Source organism: Rhinopithecus roxellana, chromosome 6 (assembly GCF_007565055.1).
Source record: "Rhinopithecus roxellana isolate Shanxi Qingling chromosome 6, ASM756505v1, whole genome shotgun sequence".
In the NCBI taxonomy this organism is placed as follows: Eukaryota; Metazoa; Chordata; class Mammalia; order Primates; family Cercopithecidae; genus Rhinopithecus; species Rhinopithecus roxellana.
The window spans coordinates 51374249-51395512 of record NC_044554.1 but is presented as its reverse complement, the minus strand read 5'-3'; the positions used below and the strand labels follow the sequence as shown (position 1 = coordinate 51395512).

The 21264-nt window shown below is 43.4% G+C and overlaps 1 protein-coding gene across 2 annotated transcripts in view; it reads right to left on the bottom strand.

Moving 5' to 3' along the window:
* The window catches only part of DENND11 (DENN domain containing 11), a 47765-nt gene extending 27238 nt beyond the window's left edge, over positions 1-20527 (bottom strand). For both annotated transcript variants that reach the window (XR_747622.2, XM_010359818.2), the window contains exons 1-3: positions 20254-20527; positions 5920-6019; positions 4826-4984 (exon numbers count right to left, since the gene is read on the bottom strand). Coding sequence is in view for 1 of the 2 variants with exons in the window: in XM_010359818.2 (XP_010358120.2) it covers positions 4826-4984; positions 5920-6019; positions 20254-20521 (527 nt within the window). In the remaining variant the exon portion in view is untranslated. The remainder of the gene's footprint in view (positions 1-4825; positions 4985-5919; positions 6020-20253) is intronic.
* Between the last annotated feature and the right edge of the window lie 737 nt (positions 20528-21264).

The following is a 21264-nucleotide window of genomic DNA, read 5'->3' as shown; positions in this document are numbered from 1 at the left end:
TCCCGGAAGTTCCAGATCCCGGAAGTTCCAGATCCCGGAAGTTCCAGATCCCGGAAGTTCCAGATCCCGGAAGTTCCAGATCCCGGAAGTTGAACATACCACCTCTGCTCACATTCCATGGAGCCAAGGTCTTTCCCTCTTCCTATAGGCTGGAAAATGACAATGTAATGGGCAGACAGCTTCTACCATGTGGATAAGACAACACTCTAGAAAATGACATACGGTAAGACTGAATGACTCGGGTCCAAGAATGACCAGTGGAACAGAACCACCTACCCACAATGAACTACTATGACTGCCATGCTGGAAAAGCTATAATTCTATCTTACTGTGTCACGGTATTGGGGGTCTCTTCTTCATTATAGCAACGTAGCCTATACTCTAAAAGCCAAAAATGATACCTGGAAATGAGTTACTACAGTATCAAAAACCATATGGAGACACTGGCTTTGTTGTTGGAAGGGGAGGGTGGTGAGAAAATAGATATTGCAGACTAGAAAGCTGGCAACCCTTGTTACACTTGTAGCAAAACATCTGCTAAAACTTCAAGAACTTTAGACCCTGTGTCCTCTGAATTTGTAGCTTCAAGGGGAAGCAGTTGGAAATAGAATGCTGGTGTGTGCTGACTGCCCCTTGTATGCTTTTAGCGAGCTACTGCAAGAGTAAGATAAAAACAAGGAAGAACTGGCTGGATTGCAAGGAAAAATGGAATAAAATACAGCCTACTAAGGGTCATGTGTTCTAAATTTGGCAATATAAATCTATTGAGATTTCAACAATTTGGGACCCCATAGGGCTGGAAAAGTCAATGCTACTGTACCCTAAAAGCAGGAGACAGGAGTCTCTCTCAGGGCATCTATGAACGTCTGCAGTTTAGTATTCTTGGGCAGACAAGGGAGTCCGCTTATTTACAAAGATCAGATTTAGGGAATCACCTCAAGGAAGTCATTATGAAAATGAGAGAGAAAGGGATGGGCCAAAAAGAAAAGCCAGTAACTATAATTCAGTCTGCTAATTAAAATCCATGACCCAAAGAAGATCTTTGGCCATGGATACTTTTACCTGGAACTGACTGGAAGCAAACCAGAAGTCAATTTAGTTTTTGAGGGACATGTATTGTCACATGCTTGGCTTATAAAAGCCTATGACTTCTTGACCTCCAAATCTATACCAGCAGGAAAGGTGTTCTAAAGCTATACAGCCTCAAGAAGGGCATGTTCTCCAATGCCCACTGCAGATGTGGTTATGGAGGAAAATGAAGAAAGAATCTTCTAGAAGACAAAGCCAAGTACCATGGAGGAAAATGGACAGGTGATTCTACACAACAGAACCAAAGTTGAACCAACAGCATACTGACTCTGCAATTCCTGCTCAGCAGAATTTCACTGTTGTTATGAACTAGTGACCATCCATATTTCTCATTCTTTCCTTTTCCAAACAGGAGTTTGTATTGTGCTTCCTACCTTACCTCCTTTATTGCATTTGGGAGGTAGGGACTAGAGGGACTTGTCTATTATTTTATAATGTAAAGAACTACTGCACACCACAGAGAAATCCTAGATTTTAGACTGGGAGTATGAACTGAATGAGACTCTATGACGTCTCCTTTGGGGTGGGAGGAATGGCCTTTACAAGTGGGAAGAAGAGTACATATGGATACCGGAGTGGACAGAGGGGCAAACTGAGGCAGAAGCTGTTGACTTTTTCTCAAAGTCAAGCCTTCCCTTCTTCCTGTCTGTAACCAATGCCCCAGAGTTCTAACTGGTCACAGGGTCACCCACCTAGTAGTGATGCTTCCCAGTCTGCTTTGCTGTTGGGTGTGTCTCTGTGATTGAGAACTTGACAATGGAATATGAGAAGTGAGATATGTAAATTCTAGTCTTTCCCTCTTCCCTATGAGCTGAAATGCAAACATAATAGCAGTGAGCAGCTTTCAACATTTGGGAAAGAGCACCTTGCAATACAAAACCATTCTTAGGATATGGTAGAATAACAAGAGATGAATATGGGTCCCTGAACAATTGTATGGAACAGAGCAGGCTACCTAACTTGACCACCTGCCTACCCCTATGCTATGACATGAGCAATAATCTTTTATCTTAATCGGGCCATAGTAATTTTGGGCCTCTGTTCTTGCCTTTTAGCCAGGACCCTAACTAATAAAATAACACCTTAAAATCTTTGGATTTTGAACCATGAGACTGTATTGCCTACTTGGAAAATTAGCTTTTTAAAAGGAATAATATTGTTTTAAAACTGTCAAAACCCCAATAAAATGGTCTTTTTTAGAGCTTCATAATATTACTTCTGAGACAAAAAAGAAAAAACTGAGGAAGTATTTTGAATACAGAAAAAGATATATGTGCAAATGTATTTTCCACAGCTCCAAAAGGTAGAGGAGCAGCTAAAAAAAAAAAAAATAAACAGTTAATAGAAACATGCTGCATGTTCAGCCACAGAGAATAACCAAGTAAATGTATGGGACATCTCCAGCAATAAAGAGCTATTAAAAGAATCATCGAAATGACAAACATAGAAGACAATGCGGGAGAAAATATATGCACGACAGGCATTCCTGGAGAAGGAAAAACCAGAACGCAAAAGTTAAATATTTTGTTACAGAAGAAAAAGTTCCTAAAATTAAAAATAAAAGACCTATCTATTGAGCAAAGGGGACAAACTATCCCAGAACATTCTGATATGAACTAATAAACATTTGGCAAGTTCAGGCCGGGCGCGGTGGCTCACACCTGTAATCTCAGAGCTTTGGGAGGCCGAGGCGGGCAGATCACGAGGTCAGGAGTTCGAGATCAGCCTGATCAACATGATGAAATCCCGTCTCTACTTAAAAAAAAAAAAAAAAAAAATTAGCCAGGCATGGTGGCGGGCCCCTGTAGTCCCAGCTACTCAGGGGGCTGAGGCAGGAGAATCACTTGCACCCAGGAGGCAGAGGTTGCAGTGAGCCAAGATCATACCACTGCAATCCAGCCTGGGTGACAGAGCGAGACTCCGTCTCAAAAAACAAAAACAAACAACAAAACAAAACATTTGGCAATTTCAGAAACAGCACAGACAAAGATAAACTCTACAAGCATCTGGATGGAGAAACTTCTCCAAAATGACTAATTTCAGATAAAAGTAGAACAATATCTATAGCATCCTGAGGGGAAGAAGAAAGCATTCAAGAACTGTACAACCAGCTGAGGATAAAGGGAACAGGCCAACAGTACTGATCATGCAAGATCCCTTCAAAGAAAGAAAAGTAAGTGATGGTAAAATTCAACCATTCAAGAATTTTATTTTTTTATTTACTTGTATGTTTTAGACAGGGTCTTGCTCTGTTACTCAGGCTGCAGTGCAATGGCGCAATCATAGCTCAGAACTTCTGGGCTCAAGCCATCGTCTCACCTCAGCCTCCTAAGTCGCTAGGACTACAGGTGCACACCACCATGCCTGGTTAAATTTTTTTGTTTTTGTAGAGTTGGAATCTTGCTTTGTTGCCCAGGCTGGTCTTGAATTCCTGGCTTCAACTGATCCTCCTAAATTGATCCTCCTTGTCCTCCTAAAGTGCTGGGATTACAGGCATAAGCCACCATTCCTGATCAATTTTAATGTTTATATATTGTTTCTCAGTAAACAATTGTTACATTTTGTCACATATTGTCACATTTTTCATAATCTTTCTTCTTAATTTTGGAGGAATATTTCAATGTCTAGTATATGTTACTGTGAAAAAATATTTACTTGAAGTTATAAGTAAAATTATGTTTAATATATGTCATTAACACGGTCTATTTGAGAAAATTAAATCTATAAAATATTAATCCTATTTTTGTAAAGACATTTGTATTCTACAATCACATTCATGGAATATTGTCAATGGATATCTGTGAGTGTTACTATTTGAGAGGATTTTTAAAATTCCTTTGTACTTTCATGTAAATTTTTAAATAATAAACATGTTTTTTCCACAAACAACAAAGTTCACACTTTCAAAGCTGAAGATCACAATTATGTTGCATAAAAATGTTTAAATAGTGATAAATTTTAAAAGTATAGACTATAAAAGAATATATATATTGTATATACTCAAATATGTATTTTAAACGTACACACATACACAGAAAAGAAGTGGTAACATTTTGTCAGTGCTTCAGGGATTAGGGATAAATTTTCCCCTCAAAATCTGAAATGTAATTAGGTTACTTGCATGATGAAAAAAATGTAAAGGAACTAATAGTTTTGCTGCTTCTGTTAAAAATTATCTTCCTATCCCAGGCAACTTGGCTCACGCCTATAATCCCAGCTCTTTGGCGGGCTGAGGCAGGAGGATCACTTGACTCCAGGAGTTCAAGACCAACCTGGGCAATATAGTAAGAGCCTGTCTCTACCAAAAAAAAAATTTTTTTTTAAGTTCTCTTCCTATTATCCCAATCATAGTAAGAATCCCAATAATAAAAAGAGTAGGCTTTTAAAAAGTTTAGGATTTCTTTGCCAACTTGGGGCGAGGAGGTAACTATTGTGGCTTTGAATAAACAAAGATCATGTACCTGTCAACAAATGACTTAATTTAAAAAAGTGATGGCAGTATTAAATCCAAACTGAAGGCAGAATATACCCCGGCTTTCATTATAGAGTGAAGACTCATCATGCAGGACGTTGGCTGAAATGAAAGGACACTACCCGAGGCGTGAAACATCACCATGGATGTTCTTGGAAAGACATCTGCTGCTCTGGCACGCAAGTGCTATCTCCGAGGGCTCGTGCCATATGCACCAGCTGGTGGATCCTGCTGCCTCCCTGCACATGTACGGAAGCCACGTACCGAACCTGGTTCTCCAAGAAGTGCATGTAGCGGTAAAGCAGCGTGTAGGAGGGAGAGAGGATGCCCACAGACTTCATCCGCGCGCCACGTTCCAGCTCGCTCTCCACTGGCATGTTGGCAAAGCAGGCCAGGCCGAAGAAGGGCCCCTTTCGGAAATAGCTAGAAGAGACCAAATACGTAGCGTGGCTCAAGATCAGAGAGGAATTCTGAGATGCGATCCTAAACAAAACAAATTAACTGTGTCCGAGGCTGTCAATGACAAAGCTCAGCCTCAAAGAAACGAGTAGGCCAAGCCACTTGACCTCACCGACGAGACGAGCAAGGCTTGAAGAGATTACAGAACTTGCCAAGGGTCACCTGGCTGGAGCCGGGAGTTGGTCCCTGGCAAGTCTGCTGCTCAGCTGCCCGCGATCACGGGACACATCTCTTCTCTCCTGCACCACAACTAATGACTTGGACGCGAGAAGCAGAACCAACATTCCTCTTCAGGCTCCTCTGGAACTAGGACTCTCTTTTGTAGCATAAACCACGTTGATTCTTCCCTTACTTCCTGAGGCTCTGATATTTTTCATTGAGCTGCCGTTTTATTTTCTCCTCTTTCTCACACTTGTATCAGTCATGAATTCAGCCCCATGAGGAGATTAAAGCCACTTCATTACCCTTAAGGTCTTTCCATTGTTCCTTCTCACAAAACTCTCTGAATGCGCCACTACACAGGACTAAAAAAATGGCCTGACTTAAAGCTGGTATTTCAAGGTTGAACACATAGATGTCCTCAGTTAACTCACACGGGGCTGAAACTGTGCACTTTCATTAAAACCAAACCTCAGGTGAGGTCCATGTAATTTCTCAGAAAGTGAGAGAACCTCTACAGGTAGGGATTCTTAAGATTTGTAGGTCATGAAGCCCATTGAGAACCTGATGAAAGCTAGACATCTCGCTAGAAAAATGATGTCAACACAAAACTATCCATGTATTTTCAAGGCATTTACACACAGCACATGAAGACCTCCTAATAAGAGCCCTTCTGCTTTGGGGAAAGTGTGGAGATGGGGAGAATGGTACGAAGAAGACTCCAGTTCAGAAGTACTTACATGAAATCAGATTGGATTTTATGGGACCCACTGGCCATAGATTTGAACTCAACACCTTCGAGGTCAATATCTTGAGGTAAGCACCATTCTACCATGTTCCCTGTAGGAAAAGGAAGATGCAACATCATTCAAAGAAAATGGGTTAGTACAGGGCTTAGCACACATGGCTTCTCAATAAACCGACTGCTGACTCAGCCTGACACAAACCCAGTGAGATGCTCAGAGCTCAGCTCCTCCATCACCGGCAGGGGTGACACCAGAGGACCCAGAGATGGACACTGAAGGAACCTCCCATCTCTGCCCTCAAACACTGATGCTGCCTTTGATTCTGTCCTTCTGCTCCACCACTTCCAAATCTGCCTTTCGTGGCCTCACTTCTCTGCATGTTTTTTTAACCTTATGCCCTCATTTCCTTATCTTGTGTTCTCTGCTTAATCCCTTGAGATCTTGATTCTATCTATAGACACTAATGACTGGGAAAAATCCCAAAACATGTTTTAAATTCTCATTCACCTCTAGGTAGGATTTGCTAATTCCTCAAACATTTCTCCTCTTTTTCCTAGATTTCCATGATAGAATACTATTTTAGTGCTTTTCCTACCTCTTTGACCAATGTAACTCTGTTTCCCTCCCTCTCTCTCTCCTCTCTAAGTGAGGTCCTTCTTCAAGGGCCAATGATACTTGCTTCCAGAATCCTGGGACTCATTCACTCATCATTAATTATTTGGTTTCTCCTGAGCCAGAACCTGGAGATACAAAGTCCCTGACCTCAGTGAGATTAGATTCCGGAGAGAAATGAGGAGATCTAGAGGAGATGAGCACTTACAGTGCGGGGGGATCAGTATTAGGACAGAGGATAAGGTGCGATTTCTTTTTTCTTTTCTTTTCTTTTTTTTTTTGAGACGGAGTCTCACTTTGTCACCCAGGCTGGAGTGCAGTGGCGCGATCTCAGGTCACTACAAGCTCCACCTCCCAAGTTCAAGGCGATTCTCCTGCCTCAGCCTCCCGAGTAGCTGAGACTATAGGCGTGTACCACCACACCCAGCTGATTTTGTTGTTGTTGTTGTTGTTGTTTGAGACAGAGTCTCGCTCTGTCACCCAGGCTGGAGTGCAGTGGCAGGATCTCGGCTCACCGCAAGCTCCGTCTCCTGGGTTCACGCCATTCTCCCGCCTCAGCCTCCCCAGTAGCTGGGACTACAGGTGCCTGCCACCTCGCCTGGCTAATTTTTGTATTTTTAGTAGAGACGGGGTTTCACCATGTTGCCCAGGCTGGTCTCCAACTCCTGACCTCAGGTGAATCACCTGCCTCAGCCTCCCAAAGTGTTGGGATTACAGGCGTGAGCCACCACCCCAGGCCAAAGTAGGATTTTAAAAGTACAAGCATGCCTCAGGCTGCGGGAATCAGGGAACTACACAATAGCAGTGTTATCTGGAGTCTTGAGAGAATACTATAGAATACTCCCTGTTGTTTTCATGCATATTCAAAAGGGTTTAAAGCAAAACACTAAGCTACTTGTGAGATTTCATTTCAGAACAAACTTCTTATTAACACTCCAAATCCTAATTTGCTAGGCATTAGAAAAACCATCAATAATCCCAGTCAAACAGCGCTTTCAGATAATTGTTCAGGGCATCAGGGAATATACAATCTAGTCTCAGGACATGGTAGTTATCATAGAGCACTGTCGAATCCCACACTCAGCAGCCCAAGGCACGTTCAAATAGTTTATTTTCAAGAGGAATGATTCCGATCATTTAGTCAATTCACTAAAGTGAAAAGCATGAAAAAGGAATTAAGAGTTCATAAAACAGAAAGCTTTGAAAATGTTATGTTTGTCAGGGTCAAAGATAAGAAAAAGCACTCAGAAAGAGGGGTGACCTTGGGCATAAGATGAGTTTTTTAAGCACCAAGTTCCCCCATGCTTTCTTATATTTTCCCCTACCATCCATGTCTATTACCTCCACAGTCCAGTGGATTTTTTCCCTGTGGCATGCATCAGGACAGCTAACAAGCTTTAAAAGGTGCCAGGGGCTACCCTAGGTCTACAGAATCACCATCTTCCCTGCCCTGCCACAGGGTGATTCTGCTGATGCACGGCAGAGATAACAGCCCCTGCTTGGGCCTCTGTGTACATGCTCCTCACCCTCCACAGTGGCAGGATATGCTCAGCAGAGGAAAGGGACAGGACAGTCTGGGACAGAGCTACAATGAACCTCGATAGGCTCTGTCAACCAACCTGCTTCTTCTAATACTCACTGCCTTGTTTACCCACACGCCACACATCACTGGGTTCAGCTAGCTCAAACTTGGCTTCTTTCCTCTAACCCAGCCCACTCATGACTACTCAGTGTCTTAAAACTTTATTTACCCAAATGTTATATTGAAGTATAGCATAAGTATAGAAAAGTGCCAAGATGTTCATTGCAGCACTATTCACAATAGCAAAGGCAAGCAACCAACCCAAATGCCCACCGACAGTAGACTGGATGAAGAAAACGTGGTTACACACCACAGAATACCATGCAGCCACCGACGGTAGATTGGATGAAGAAAACGTGGTTACACACCACAGAATACTATGCAGCCATCGACGGTAGACTGGATGAAGAAAACGTGGTATGCACACCACAGAATACTATGCAGCCATAAAACGGAACGAGATCACGTCCTTTGCAGGGACATGGATGGAGCTGGAAGCCATTATCCTCAGCAAACTAACATGGGAACAGAAATCCAAACACTGCATGTTCTCACTCATAAGTGGGAGCTGAACAGTGAGAACACATGGACACAGGGAGGGGAACATCACATACCAAGGCCTGTCGGTGGGGAAGGGGAAGAAAAAGCATCAGAATAAATAGCTAACGCATGAAGGGCTTAATACCTAGGTGAGGGGTTGAGAGGTGGAGCAAACCACCATGGCACACATTTACCTATGTAACAAACCTGCACATCTGCACATTTATCCTGGAACTTAAAATTTTAAAAAAGGAAAAGTGCACAAAGTACAACTCAATGGATTTTCCCAAAGTAAACATATTTGTGTAAGTAGCACCCAGATCAAGAAGCTGAAAGAACATTATTTGTACATCAGAACCCTCCCTCATAGAGCCTCCAAGTCATTAACCCTCTCTCATGAATTAGCTTAGCCTCTTCTGAGTTTCTACAAATGTAATTATAGTTTATATTCTTTTATGTCTTTTATGTCATCCATGCTGATGTGTGTAGCAATAGTTTGTTCATTTATTACTTCTCTCATATGCATGTAGCAGTTTACCTGCTTAACTGGTGATGCACATTCAGGTTACTTCCAATGTGAAGTTACAGCAACAGGCACTGCTGTAAACAATCCTGTATTTGCCATGTGCTGAAATAGCGTAAAGTGGCATTGTAATGCATTGACCTGGTTGGGCTGAACTATCCTCCCCAGAATTTCCCTTCTTTGTATGCTTCCAGCTGAGATTTGGAAGTGAATCAATAGCCACGTTATGTTTGCATCTGTAAGGTCAGTGCAGAAGGTGCACTGCATAGCTGCTTCTCTGTAGGCTTACCACAGTGGTGAGGGGCAGCAGCCAGCCCTGATGATGCTGCAGCCACCATCCCTTGATCTTCCTTCAACTTCTCCGACTCCTAAGCCAGGTGTGTGTTTAGTTCCATAATAAAGGGCATCAGCTTCTCCTTAGGAGACACCCACATCACCAAAGCTGGATACAGTAACAGCCTGATCCAAGTTCCCATCTATCTTCATGAGTTTCAGCTTCTTATTCTTCCTCTTCCTCCTCTTCCTCCTCTTCTTCTTCACAGATTTACTCTCTTCCTTCATAACTGTCTGCCCAGTAGACTTCAAACTCCAACAGCAGACACAAATAACAGCCTTATATAGATTGTCTAACAGCTCCCACAGTTGCATAAAACCAAATCCCTGCAACAAACTCCTTTATGTATCTCCTAGTTTTTCTGTTTCTTTGATTGAACTTTGACTATCACAATATGCACATTTCTACTACATCCCTAGGACTAGAATTGCTTTAAGAATGTTTGCATAACTGCAAACTAAGACACTCTCAATGATTCCCAAAGTAATATTTCCCAAGCTTATGTTAATAGGGCTTCTGCAAAAAAAGAAAACAAAATTTTGTGAAATGTGTGTTTTTTTGGCCAAGTTATCTCAGCTTAAACAAAGCTAGACACATTCCTCTATTGCAGAACTTCTCAGAGCCTTTAATATGCCACTCTGCATCGTGAATCTCCATGAGATCAATACAGTGCTTAATGTTTCCCCAAATTCTCCTTTTTAAAAGAGTATCTTAAATTTTTTAAAGGAGTATCTTAAGAGACTAATTTTATAGAAGGCATTTTTTTAAAAAAAGAAATCTAGGTATATCAAGTGTGCAAGCTGTCCTTCAATATCCACTCTTCCCTTCTTACATTTATTATATATTAACAGATTTATATATTATATTATATATATTATATATATATTAACAGATTTATTAAGGGCATGCATGTGTTTAAAAAAAAACTGATGAATTGGTGTTAATTACCCTAGAAATAGTAATAATATTGTAGTTATATAGGAAAATGTTCTTATCCTTAGAAGGTTTATACTCAAACATTTAGGAGTCACATATTATCATATCTGTGACTTACTTTCAAATGGTTCAGGAAAAAAAGGCATATCCAGATCTGTATATAGTCAGTTCTACTTTTATCACTTACTGGATTTGTGTCAATGCAACAGATGTACTTGAGAGCAATTTGAGCAAAGGGAATTTCATATTCACTTATGCTATAGACTCAATGCAATCCTGATCAAAATCCCAGCAAATTATTCTGTGGATATTGACAAGTTAATTCCAAAGCTTACATGGAAAGGCAAAAGACCCCAAATAGCCAACATAATACTGAAGAAAAATAAAATTAGAAGATAAACAGTGCACCCAACTTCAAGACTTATTATAAAATTAATCAAGAGAGTAGGTATTGGTGAAATATCAGACAAATAGATTAATGGAACAGAATACAGAGGCTTGAAACAGACCTACACAAATAAATGACGTAATCTTTGCCAAAGGAACAAAGGTAACACAATGGAGAAAAGACAGTCTTTACGATAAATGGTGCTGAAACAAGTGGACATCTACATGCAAAGATGTAAAACTAGACACCTACTTTACCTCTTTCACAAAAATTTATTCAATGTGGAAAGCAGCTAGCCTAGGAAACATAGCGAGACCCTGTATCTACAAAAAATTTAAAAAAGATAGCCAGGCATGGTGGTATGAGCCTGTAGTCCTAGCTACTTGGGAGAGTGGAGTGGGAGGATCACTTGAGCTCAAGTGGAGTTCAAGGCTGCAAGGAGCTATGCTCACTCCACTGCATCCCAGCCCGGGCAACAGAGTGAGACCCTGTCTCTAAAATAATAATAATTTTTAAAAATATGGATAGTAAACCAAAACGTAAAACGCAGAATTATAAAACTTCTAAAAGATAACACATGAGAAAAATCTAGGTGACTTTGGGTTTAGCAATGAGTTTCCGGATATAACACTAACAGCACAATTCATGAAGGAAAAATGGATACACTGGACTTCATTAAAATGTAAAACTTCTGATCTATGAAAGACACTATTAAGGGAATGAAAAGACAAGCCACAGACTGAGAGAAGATATTTGCAAAACACATATCTGATAAAGGACTGTTATCTAAATTATACAAAGAACTCATAAAACTCAACAATAAGAAAACAATCCAACTTTTTAAAAGGATAAAAGATCTGAACTGACACCTGATCAAAGAAGATACACAGATGGCAAATGACATATGATGTTGAATATTTTTTCATACGCTCATTAGGCAATTGCAAATTAAAATAACAATGAGATAGCATGACACACATATCAGAACGGCTAACATTCAAAACACCAAAAACACCAAATGCTGATGAGGATGTGGGACAACAGGAATTCATTGCTGGTGGGAATATAAAATGGCACAACCACTTTGAAAGACAGTTTGGCAGTTTCTCACAAAACTAACATATTATCATATGACCCAGCAACCATGCACCTTTGTATTTATCCAAATGAGCTGAAAACTTACATTCACACAAAACCTGCACAAAGATGTTTGCAGCAGCTTTATTCACAATGGCCCAAAACTGGAAAACAACCACGATGTCCTTCACAGGTGAAAGGATAAACAAAACATGAGACATCCATACAATGAAATACTTTTTAGCAATACAGAAAAATGAGCTATCAAGCCATGAAGAGACATGGAGGAACTTTAAATGCACGTCGCTAAGTAAAAGAAGCCAGTCTGAAAAGGCTACATACTGTATGATTTCAACTGTGTCACATTCTGGGAGAGGCAAAATTATAGACACAATAAAAAGATCAACAGGAAAGGAGGGATGAATAGGTCGAGCACAGATCTTTAGGGCAGTGAAACTATTCTGTATGATACTGTTATGGTGGATATGTAACATCGTGCATTTTTCAAAACCCATTGAACTGTACAACAGTGAACCTTAAGGCAAACTGTGGATCTAAATAAACAATAATGTATCAATATTAGTTCAATTATAACAAATACACCACACTAATGCAAGATGTTAATAAAGGGAAATTATTTGTGTAACAGCGAGGGGGAGATAGTATAAGGGAACTCTGTACTGTCTGCTCAATTTTTCTGTAAAATTAAAATTGCTCTAAAAAAATAAAATATATTAGTTATGGAAAAAACCCTAATTGATGAATTAACCTAAATTAACTACTCTAAGAGTGGCAATGATACTATGGTGATGTAGAAAAACAGCCTCATTCTTAGGAGATTTATACTGAAGTATTGTATTGTATTTTATTTTTTTTAAGAGACAGGGTTGCCCAGGCTGGAGTGCAGTGGCCCAATCATAGCTCACTATAACCTCTAACTCCAGGGCTCAAATGATCCTCCCATTTCAACCTCCCAAACAGCTGGGACTACAGGCATGCGCCACCACACCTGGCTAATTTTTTCATTTTTTGTGGAGACGAGGTCTCGCCATGTTGCCCAGGGTGGTCTTGAACTCCTGGCCTCAAGAAATCCTTCCACCTCGGTCTTCCAAAGTGTTATTACAGGCATTGGTATACATATTCATGCCCAGCCCATACTGAAGAATTTAGAAATGAATGCCATGACATCCACAACTTACTTTCAAATAGTTCAGCAAAAAAATAAAAGTCTATTTATATCTCTACAACCAGTTCTGCTATAATGCTTGTTGAATCTGTTCCAAAGCAATCGATGTATTAGGGAATTTGACGTTTGTTTATGCGTGATTTCAATCATGAAAAACACAAAGTGAATGTGGAAAAAACTACACCCAGCTGAATCAAGCCGTGTCGGAATCTACAAAACACATCCACCTTAAGCATCTACCTGCTACCTCAGGTCACCTTGTTCTGAGCCATGCCATGCACCTCTAGCGTCACAGTTTTGCCTCTGATTTCAGACAACCCTCCTCCCACCACACATAGTAATTCACAGGCTCAATCCTTTCAGCACTCACCTCCAGATACAAACACCAGGTCTTTTAAAGGTTCAGTTCCATGTTTACTGAGTATTTATGTATTTCTTAACCATTTATCATATGCAAAACTGTCCTATAGTTTTTGGTAGGTTTCTATCTTTAAAAAAAAAAAAGTGCCACTGACGAAGTTTTTCTCAGAAGCCCTAAGATTTTTAGTTCATGATTTTTTTTGCCGCACAGTGATTTTTGGAACACATATTTCATGTTATACGGGGAGTGACTAGATAAGAATAAAGCAAATGGGGCAAAATGTCAATAAACGGGGACTCTAAGTGAAAGACATACAGGTTTTCACTGTACTATTCTTTCAACTTCTCAAACCATTTCAACTTACAAACTGGGGAAAATAATTGAAATAATAGCAATGTGTAAAAACATAAGGAGAGCCTAAAGGACTTTGCAAGAGCCAAAAATAATTGAGGCAATGTACCACAGATAATAGGGAATGAAGAGCTATCAGGGCTTGAGGCTATCCTACAGAAACATTACAAATGAAAACCAGCTTACATATGGAATTTGAGGAGGCTTAATGTAAAGTGATTTTGCATAATTAGCAATCCTTATGGGATGTCTTTTAATACCAGAAAGAAACTCATCCTGACTGCTACTTATGCCAGGCTCAGTCTTCACATTCCAAGTTTCTAGGTTTTCCAAATATCCTCACTGTATTAAGAACTCAGCCAGGGAGCTGGGGCCTGGAAGATTCAACAAAAGAGGTCATCTCATGGCTAGTCCATCAAAGAGAGGAGTCGCCACTGACAAGTGCCCTTTTCTCCCCTAACTTGCTCTCCTTCCATCTCCGTGTCCTTTCTCATCTTGCACCATGACTTGGGCCTATTACAGGTACTTATAGGCACTTCCTAGCCTCTACTGCAAAGACAACTTCTGAGGAGGGATTCACACAACGACCACGGGAGGCACAAATGGAGCAATATGCATTGTGGACATTCAGCTGGTCACTGAACAAATATTGGTGGGGCACAACCTGGCAGCATGGTGCCTGCCAGGTGCTGAGCTCATACAAAGGCAAATATGTCTGTGTTTAAAGGAACTTGGACTAACAGACTATGAGGCTGGCAGCTCAGTTACCCAGGGAAAGACAGAAGGCCAGTGTCGCGCCTGGCTGAGGATGTACAGATGGTCTGAGCCCTGCCACTCCACAGCTCCGAAGGTCAGCCTGACAGCTCTGTGCACCAGGGCCTCCCAGAGCTGGGGTTTTATAAGTCCACGGGCTAGGCCAGATGTAGGCTGTCCTATCTAGGTTGACAATTGCCTCTGACTTCCAAAACTACTTGTTTAAATGAGAAATGACCAAACCCCCAGATGTCTTAAAATTCATCACTATTTCCTAGGGATAACGGACATTAACTGCAGCAACTGTGGTCTGCTAGAAAGTTCACCTCAAAATATTTAAAATAGAGAAAGCAATGATCTTGAACCAAAACAATCTCTCTTTAATAGGAAATATGTCCATTTCTTTTTCCTCTGTTAGATGACCCCCCAAGCGAGCATTTCCTCCTGAGCTCTGCATTTCCTAGCCAGAGACTGCCTCAGCTGGAGATCCTCTTCCAGCTCCTCTGACCTGAGGAGTGGAACTCCCACCCCAGCACGTGCCTGGGCTTCTACTCTTTCCACAGGCATCTTCCCATCTGTGTATACAGATTCTAATCAGGAAGTCAAAACAAATCCTGTTTCAGGAATAAAGACATGCAACCAAGAGTATTCCAGGTCCCAACAACACATTCCCTTCACATAACCACCTAAAGGGGCCACCAGATCCCACAGATGGAAACCTCCAAAGAGTATTTGGTTCAGACCCTAACACCAGAAAAGTAAATAACCCACGTGAGTTGACTTTGGGTCTTACATGGTTTGAAACAGTCTTTAAACCACCTAGGCTGAGAGCACATACAAGGCAAAGAGAAAAGCATCAGGATAAAGAATGCTGAGTCAGGAAGAAGCTAATCCTAGTGATTTAAAGTCAGCTATATGCCAATCCATGGCTGAATTCCAATGCATTCACTTTACAAAGAAAGACCTTCCATTTCACAGATCCCATATCATTCTCCACTGGGTGGTAGTGTGGTGTGGATAAGGGGTGCAGGTAGACTTGGGCTCTGGCCCTAACTTTAGACAACTTAATGGCTCGGTGCACCTGTTTTTCTCATGATTATGGTGAAGCCCGTTGGGAGGATCAGGGGCAGGTTGTTGAAACATGTGGCACAGTCCTTGGCACACAGTAGGCACTCAGGAGGTGGTGGGTATTACAATTACCATTTTTATTTTCCCCTCCTCAATTTTCAAGAGAAGAAACTAACTTCACAGCAGATGGCTACAAACTGATTTCTCCCTGAAAACCACAAGCAGGTGAATCACCAACCACCTGGGAAAGATTCTGCCATGGAGGGATTAAGCAAATGAACCACAATTGTATTCCACTGGCATCTGGTGTAAATACAGGAGAAGAATCGCGACATGACAGTTTCTCTTCCTGCGAGACTTTCTGGCCAGGTATCAGAACTGGCTTTTTCTTTGCCTGCATTTGAGCTGTTCATGCTTACGACTGTTCTTTGCATCTTAAAATTGTCCTCCAAATTTTCCATTCGCATTCTACTTTGTCACTTTCCCACCCATTGCTGGAGCCATTTATTATTTGCCACGAGTCAGATGACCTGGGCAGCGCTCCAAGTCGTGCCTCAGACACCAGACCTAGCCCTAATCTCACTGGGCCTCCATCATCTCCATTGTTTAAAAAAAAAAAAAAAATGCTTGTGTTTCATAGACTATACAGGGAATCTATAGAGATTAAAATTAGCGTGTGTGATTTTAAATATACTCACCTGACATAAACATAGAAGCGCTTAGATACATTAAATAGGTGTTTAGATGTAATCTGGGCACTGGCTAGGGGCTGAGGGAGGAACAGGTAGAAATTCATTCCCAAGAAGAAGGGAGAAACATCTTGAAAACCTCAGCGGGTGATCTGCCTCTCACCTTACCCCTCCTCTTGCAAACTGCCCCAATACAAACACACAGAGCACAGGAATTTCTCCCAGACACCCACAATAAAACTCTAAACACAGCAGTGTAAAGTTAATCTCTTATAAAGAAACAGTCTAATGAGGCAGATGCACAGATGCCCAGACATTGTATGTTCAAAGCTTCATCGGCCTCCATCCTGCCCACACACACGTCCTCAGCCACACGATGAAACCGCTCTTGCCACCATCTGGGGGCAGGGGTGTTCCCCAAGTGTGACAATATCCTTTCCTTTAATCAAGCAGACTGAGAAAATGTTACTAGAAACCCAAATAACAAAAGTAAAATTAAAATCAAGGCTCTAACTCATGGGGTTGAACAAAATGAAAAAGCAATATCTGGCTTCCAACATCTTCCACCCAGCTTGCAGAGTTAGCATCTGGGTCTGGTTTCAATAGCCGCTTTGTGGCCCAGATGATCAGCACCACCACCCTAAGGCCCCCTGCTCCAGATAAGGACTGAATGTACGTGTAAGCCTCGCTTTGAACCTGAAGCCCCTGTTCTTAAGTCATTTGTAGACTCAACAACCATAATTTTCAATCCATGAATCTGATGGAAATAAGCTTTAAGACTTTCTCTGATTCTTCCCACAGATGGCCTGCCCAGCTTTCCAAAACTTGTATCTGAAAGTGCAAAAGGATTACTCTTATTTCCACACCTCAGTCAGAGAATCACTGCATATATTCCTGCTCAAACGCACACACACACCCCTTCTAACAAGGATCCACCTCTCCTTTTCCTTCTTACTCTACTTCCTAATGAATGCACCACAGCTATGAATTCTCTTCTCCCTCTTTCACTCTCTCCCTCTCTCTCATGCACACACACTGATTTGGACACATGCCAACAGTTATCCACATTACATGGGAAGATGCACAAAATACCATGGCCTGGGCAGTAAGTGACGGGGTGGGGAGGGCTGAGGTGGGTGTGGGGTGGGGGGAGGAAGGATCTCCTAGGAGTGGAAACTGAGGACACAGGTGGGAGAGACATGGGGAAGTGGCTAAGCAGGCAGGTCAGCGAGAGAAACTAGATGGCAGACAAATCACACCTGTGTAAGAACTTCAACAATACGCTAATTTTGGTAAAGAAGTCAATATGCACTTTACTGCGCACACAGGTGAAGGAGGGGCAAAAGTCTGGGTGGGCCAATATTAAATAGGAACAAACAGCAGATCTGCCTCAGCAGTAGAGAGGGGAAGATGCTGGGCCAGTGATGCCTCCAGTTCCCTGTGCCACTATGGGCCTCACTCCACCGGAACCATCACACAAGGGGTACATCCCACACTCTCTGAGGGCCCTATCCTAGTGCTAACCTTGAGGCTCTCAGAAGCTCCGTAGCATTCATTCACTACATCTACTTTTAAGATATATACAAAATAAAATTATATGGTACAAGGTCTATCAGAGTATTTTTACAGGATGCAAAGTGCCATTTAGGACTAGGATAGATGACAAGAGACAAACACATTTATGGGCAGGAAAGGATTGCTTTCCGCCCACCAAAAAAAAAAAAAAAAAGTTACAAGTGCTCCCTCTGAGGCTGCGCTCTTTCTCCCTCCCTCCTCATCCATCCCTGGATAAGGATCAGATGCCAGGGGTTCAGGCAGCATAGTATACTAGAAAGACAATGGGACTTACAGTCAAGTATTTATTGGCTACTTAATATTCCCAAATTACCTAAGCATCCCTGGTATGTTCCCTCATTTATAAATTGAGCATAAATGATCCTCAAATTACAGAGCAGTGATCAGAATAAATCAAACAGCATATAGTAAAATGCCTGCACAAAGTGTCTAAGTATCTGTTACAATCCCTTCTTTGCACAGCAGCCTTAGTCTGAAAACCATCACACACACACACACATTCCGTATACACAAATTCACAAAGCCATGCTCACTGCCTGTGACTGACAAGGAATGGGGGCAGGTACTAGCCTTTTGGTGTAATAATATCAAATATCAATTGGCCAATATCAATAACTGATCAATTACCAGATTATCAACTATCACTCTGTGATTAGTGTAAGACTTTCTTTTCTCTTTCCCTTCCCTAAGACTCTACCACTGGAGCTACCAATATTAAATCAGACCGTGTGAATGTGCCCTTTCCATTCCTTCTAGCTACTCTGAAATACTTCCCAGGGTAAGTCATATGCTGGTAGCTGTTCACCTGTAAATGATGGGGTATGGCATAAGGAATATGATTAGTTACAAAGTATTGGTTTTTGTCTAGTATTACGGGTTACTTTGGTCAAAAAAGACCAATATTTTTCAAACTACTGGTATCTAGGAATCTCAAATGCGAGTCAATCAGCATGTCTGATGAACACTTAAGAAAAAAGAGCCACTGCGTATTCCAGCCTGGGCGACAGAGGGAGACTGCCTCAAAAAAAAAAAAAAAAAAAAAAAAAAGAATGCATTACATGTAGAAGGAGTCAGCACTACTTCATGAAATGTCTGTTTCAGTTACGTAATACCGTATGTATGTGAGCATATTGGTTGTGATGTAAAATTAATTTCACATGATAGGTCAGTCAAAAAAGTTTGAAAGCCATGGAAATGGGGCAAAGGAACAAGCAGAAGTCACAAAGGCCTGAATTCTCCCCCCAAACTCTGTCCCTACAAATGGAGCTCCACAGTGAATCTCACATTCTTCCTGTGTCCCACAGCTGAAAACCCCAAAGCTACCGGCCTGGAACCCATCCTCAGCTGCCACACTGGATTCCCCTTCTCCAGATCCTAACCCCTTTTTTCCCCACTCCATCCCACCTCATCCCAGAAAGCAGCCAATATTTTCCTGCACGAACAGGCACTCCACACTCCAGCAGCTGCCCTGGAGACATTGACAGTCACACCTGGGTTTCCTTAAGCCCTGACACCACAACTCCTGCGATGACACTTCCTTCCCCCAACACCGAACAGCACAGTCGCTCTCAGAGTCAGAAGTCCCTAGCTGACCCTCCAAGGCTTCCTGCGCGCGCAGGGTCATTCTTCCACTTTCTATCCCCCGCGGACTCTCACCCGGAAAATGCACACCTCCCTGCCCGGTGGCTAGACTAAGATTATGTAGGATAAGACTTTAATTCTCCAAGCATCTCCGAAAGACAGCCTATCCGGGGAGGCTTCTCCTTTAATCAGCCTTCAGCAGAATCCCTCAGCCCCATCCCTTAATGCTCCCGGCGTTAATTCCTCAAAATAATGCAGTCAGAGAAAGTGAACTTGGCCGCTAGGAAAGTTACCCAGGAGGAAGCTACCGGGAGCTAGAGCGAGCAGGGCGGGGGGAGGAGGAGGCCGGAGAGCTCAGGTTGCTCGCCTGGGGGGGTTTCCTCCGCTCAACGTGAAAAACCTTCTAGCCCGCAAGAAAAGAAAACAAAATCCAACGCGGCCACAAACCGGATCTCCTGTCACTGGAGAGGCGCGAACACCACTGTGGGGCTGGGACTCAGAAGAGAGGAGGGGAGGGGAGAGGAGGTCGGCGGGGCTGAAACAAAGCCCTCGGGGCCGCTCCGAGAGGCCGCGCGCCAGCACCCGGCTGCGCCCCGAGGCAGGGAGCTGGGGACGCTCCGACCCCCGTCCTTCCCCGAGCCCCGGGCCGCCGCTGGTGCGGGGTGCGGGGCCGGGAGGGCAGGTGCGCGCGCACCGAGCCCCTCCCCCGCGCCCCCAAAGCCCGGGGACACCCCGACCCTCCCCGAGCCCCCGGCCCTGGCGCGGCCCTCACCCGAGCGGGGGTCGAAGGTGACCACGAACACGGCCACCACCTGGTCCTCCTCCACATCGCCCAGCTCCAGGCGCCCGGGCTGCAGCAGCACCTCCGGGGCGGCCGGCTCCTCGGGCTCCCGCCTCCGGGGCGGCTCCGCGGCCGGCCGGGCGCCCCCGCCGCCGCCCCGGCCCCAGCCTCCCGCCTGCGGTTCCGGGGCCTGCGGCAGGGAGACGGCGGGGCCCTCGGCCCAGCGCAGCAGCGGCGCCGCGTCTCCCTGCTCCACCATGGCGAGGCGAGGCGGAGCCGCGGGCGCGAGGGGCGGGGCGGGCTGGCTGCGGGAACCCCCCTCGCCTGGCCGCGCCAACGCCGCCGCCGCCCGCCGGGTCTGGCGCTGCCCGGGGCCCCGCCGCGTAAGCGCCTTTCCCACGGAGCCGGAGCAGGCATCCGCGGAACCGGCTTCGGGAACCGAGAGCCAGTTCGGAGGCACAGGTGTGCGCGTCCGTGTGTGGGACGCGTGCGGCCGGAACACTCATCCTTGCGTGCATGCACCTGTGTGCGGGTGGCGGTGCCTTCTCACCTAGGGTTCCGTGGTATAGCTACCACTGTGAGTTTTTATGTCATCATTATTTTTTAAAGTCCCCTGGTCCTGTGGACCGTGACAGATATGTATTACATAATCCTGGATGTGTGGCAGAATCTGCTTCTAAGCAGCGGAGTGAGGCAGAGGCGCCCTGGCTACCCAGGTGTTTGCAATATAGCCATCAATCAACACTGAAAAGGCCATAGGGTTAAGGTTTGGGAATTTTGCTCTTCCTTTTATATTGCAAACTGATTAGGATAGAGTGTGAGTTTATTTCCCGGTATATATACAACTTGAGGGAATTAGGAGATGCTGGAGCGTTTGTGGGGCGAGGGATATTCCCTCAGAAGATCAGGAAAAGGTTGCTCAGGGGAAAAAGAGGAAAGTCAGCTCTAAAGCTGATGGCTTTGGAAATTGATTAGGGGTTTTCTATGAACCCCCATTTTATA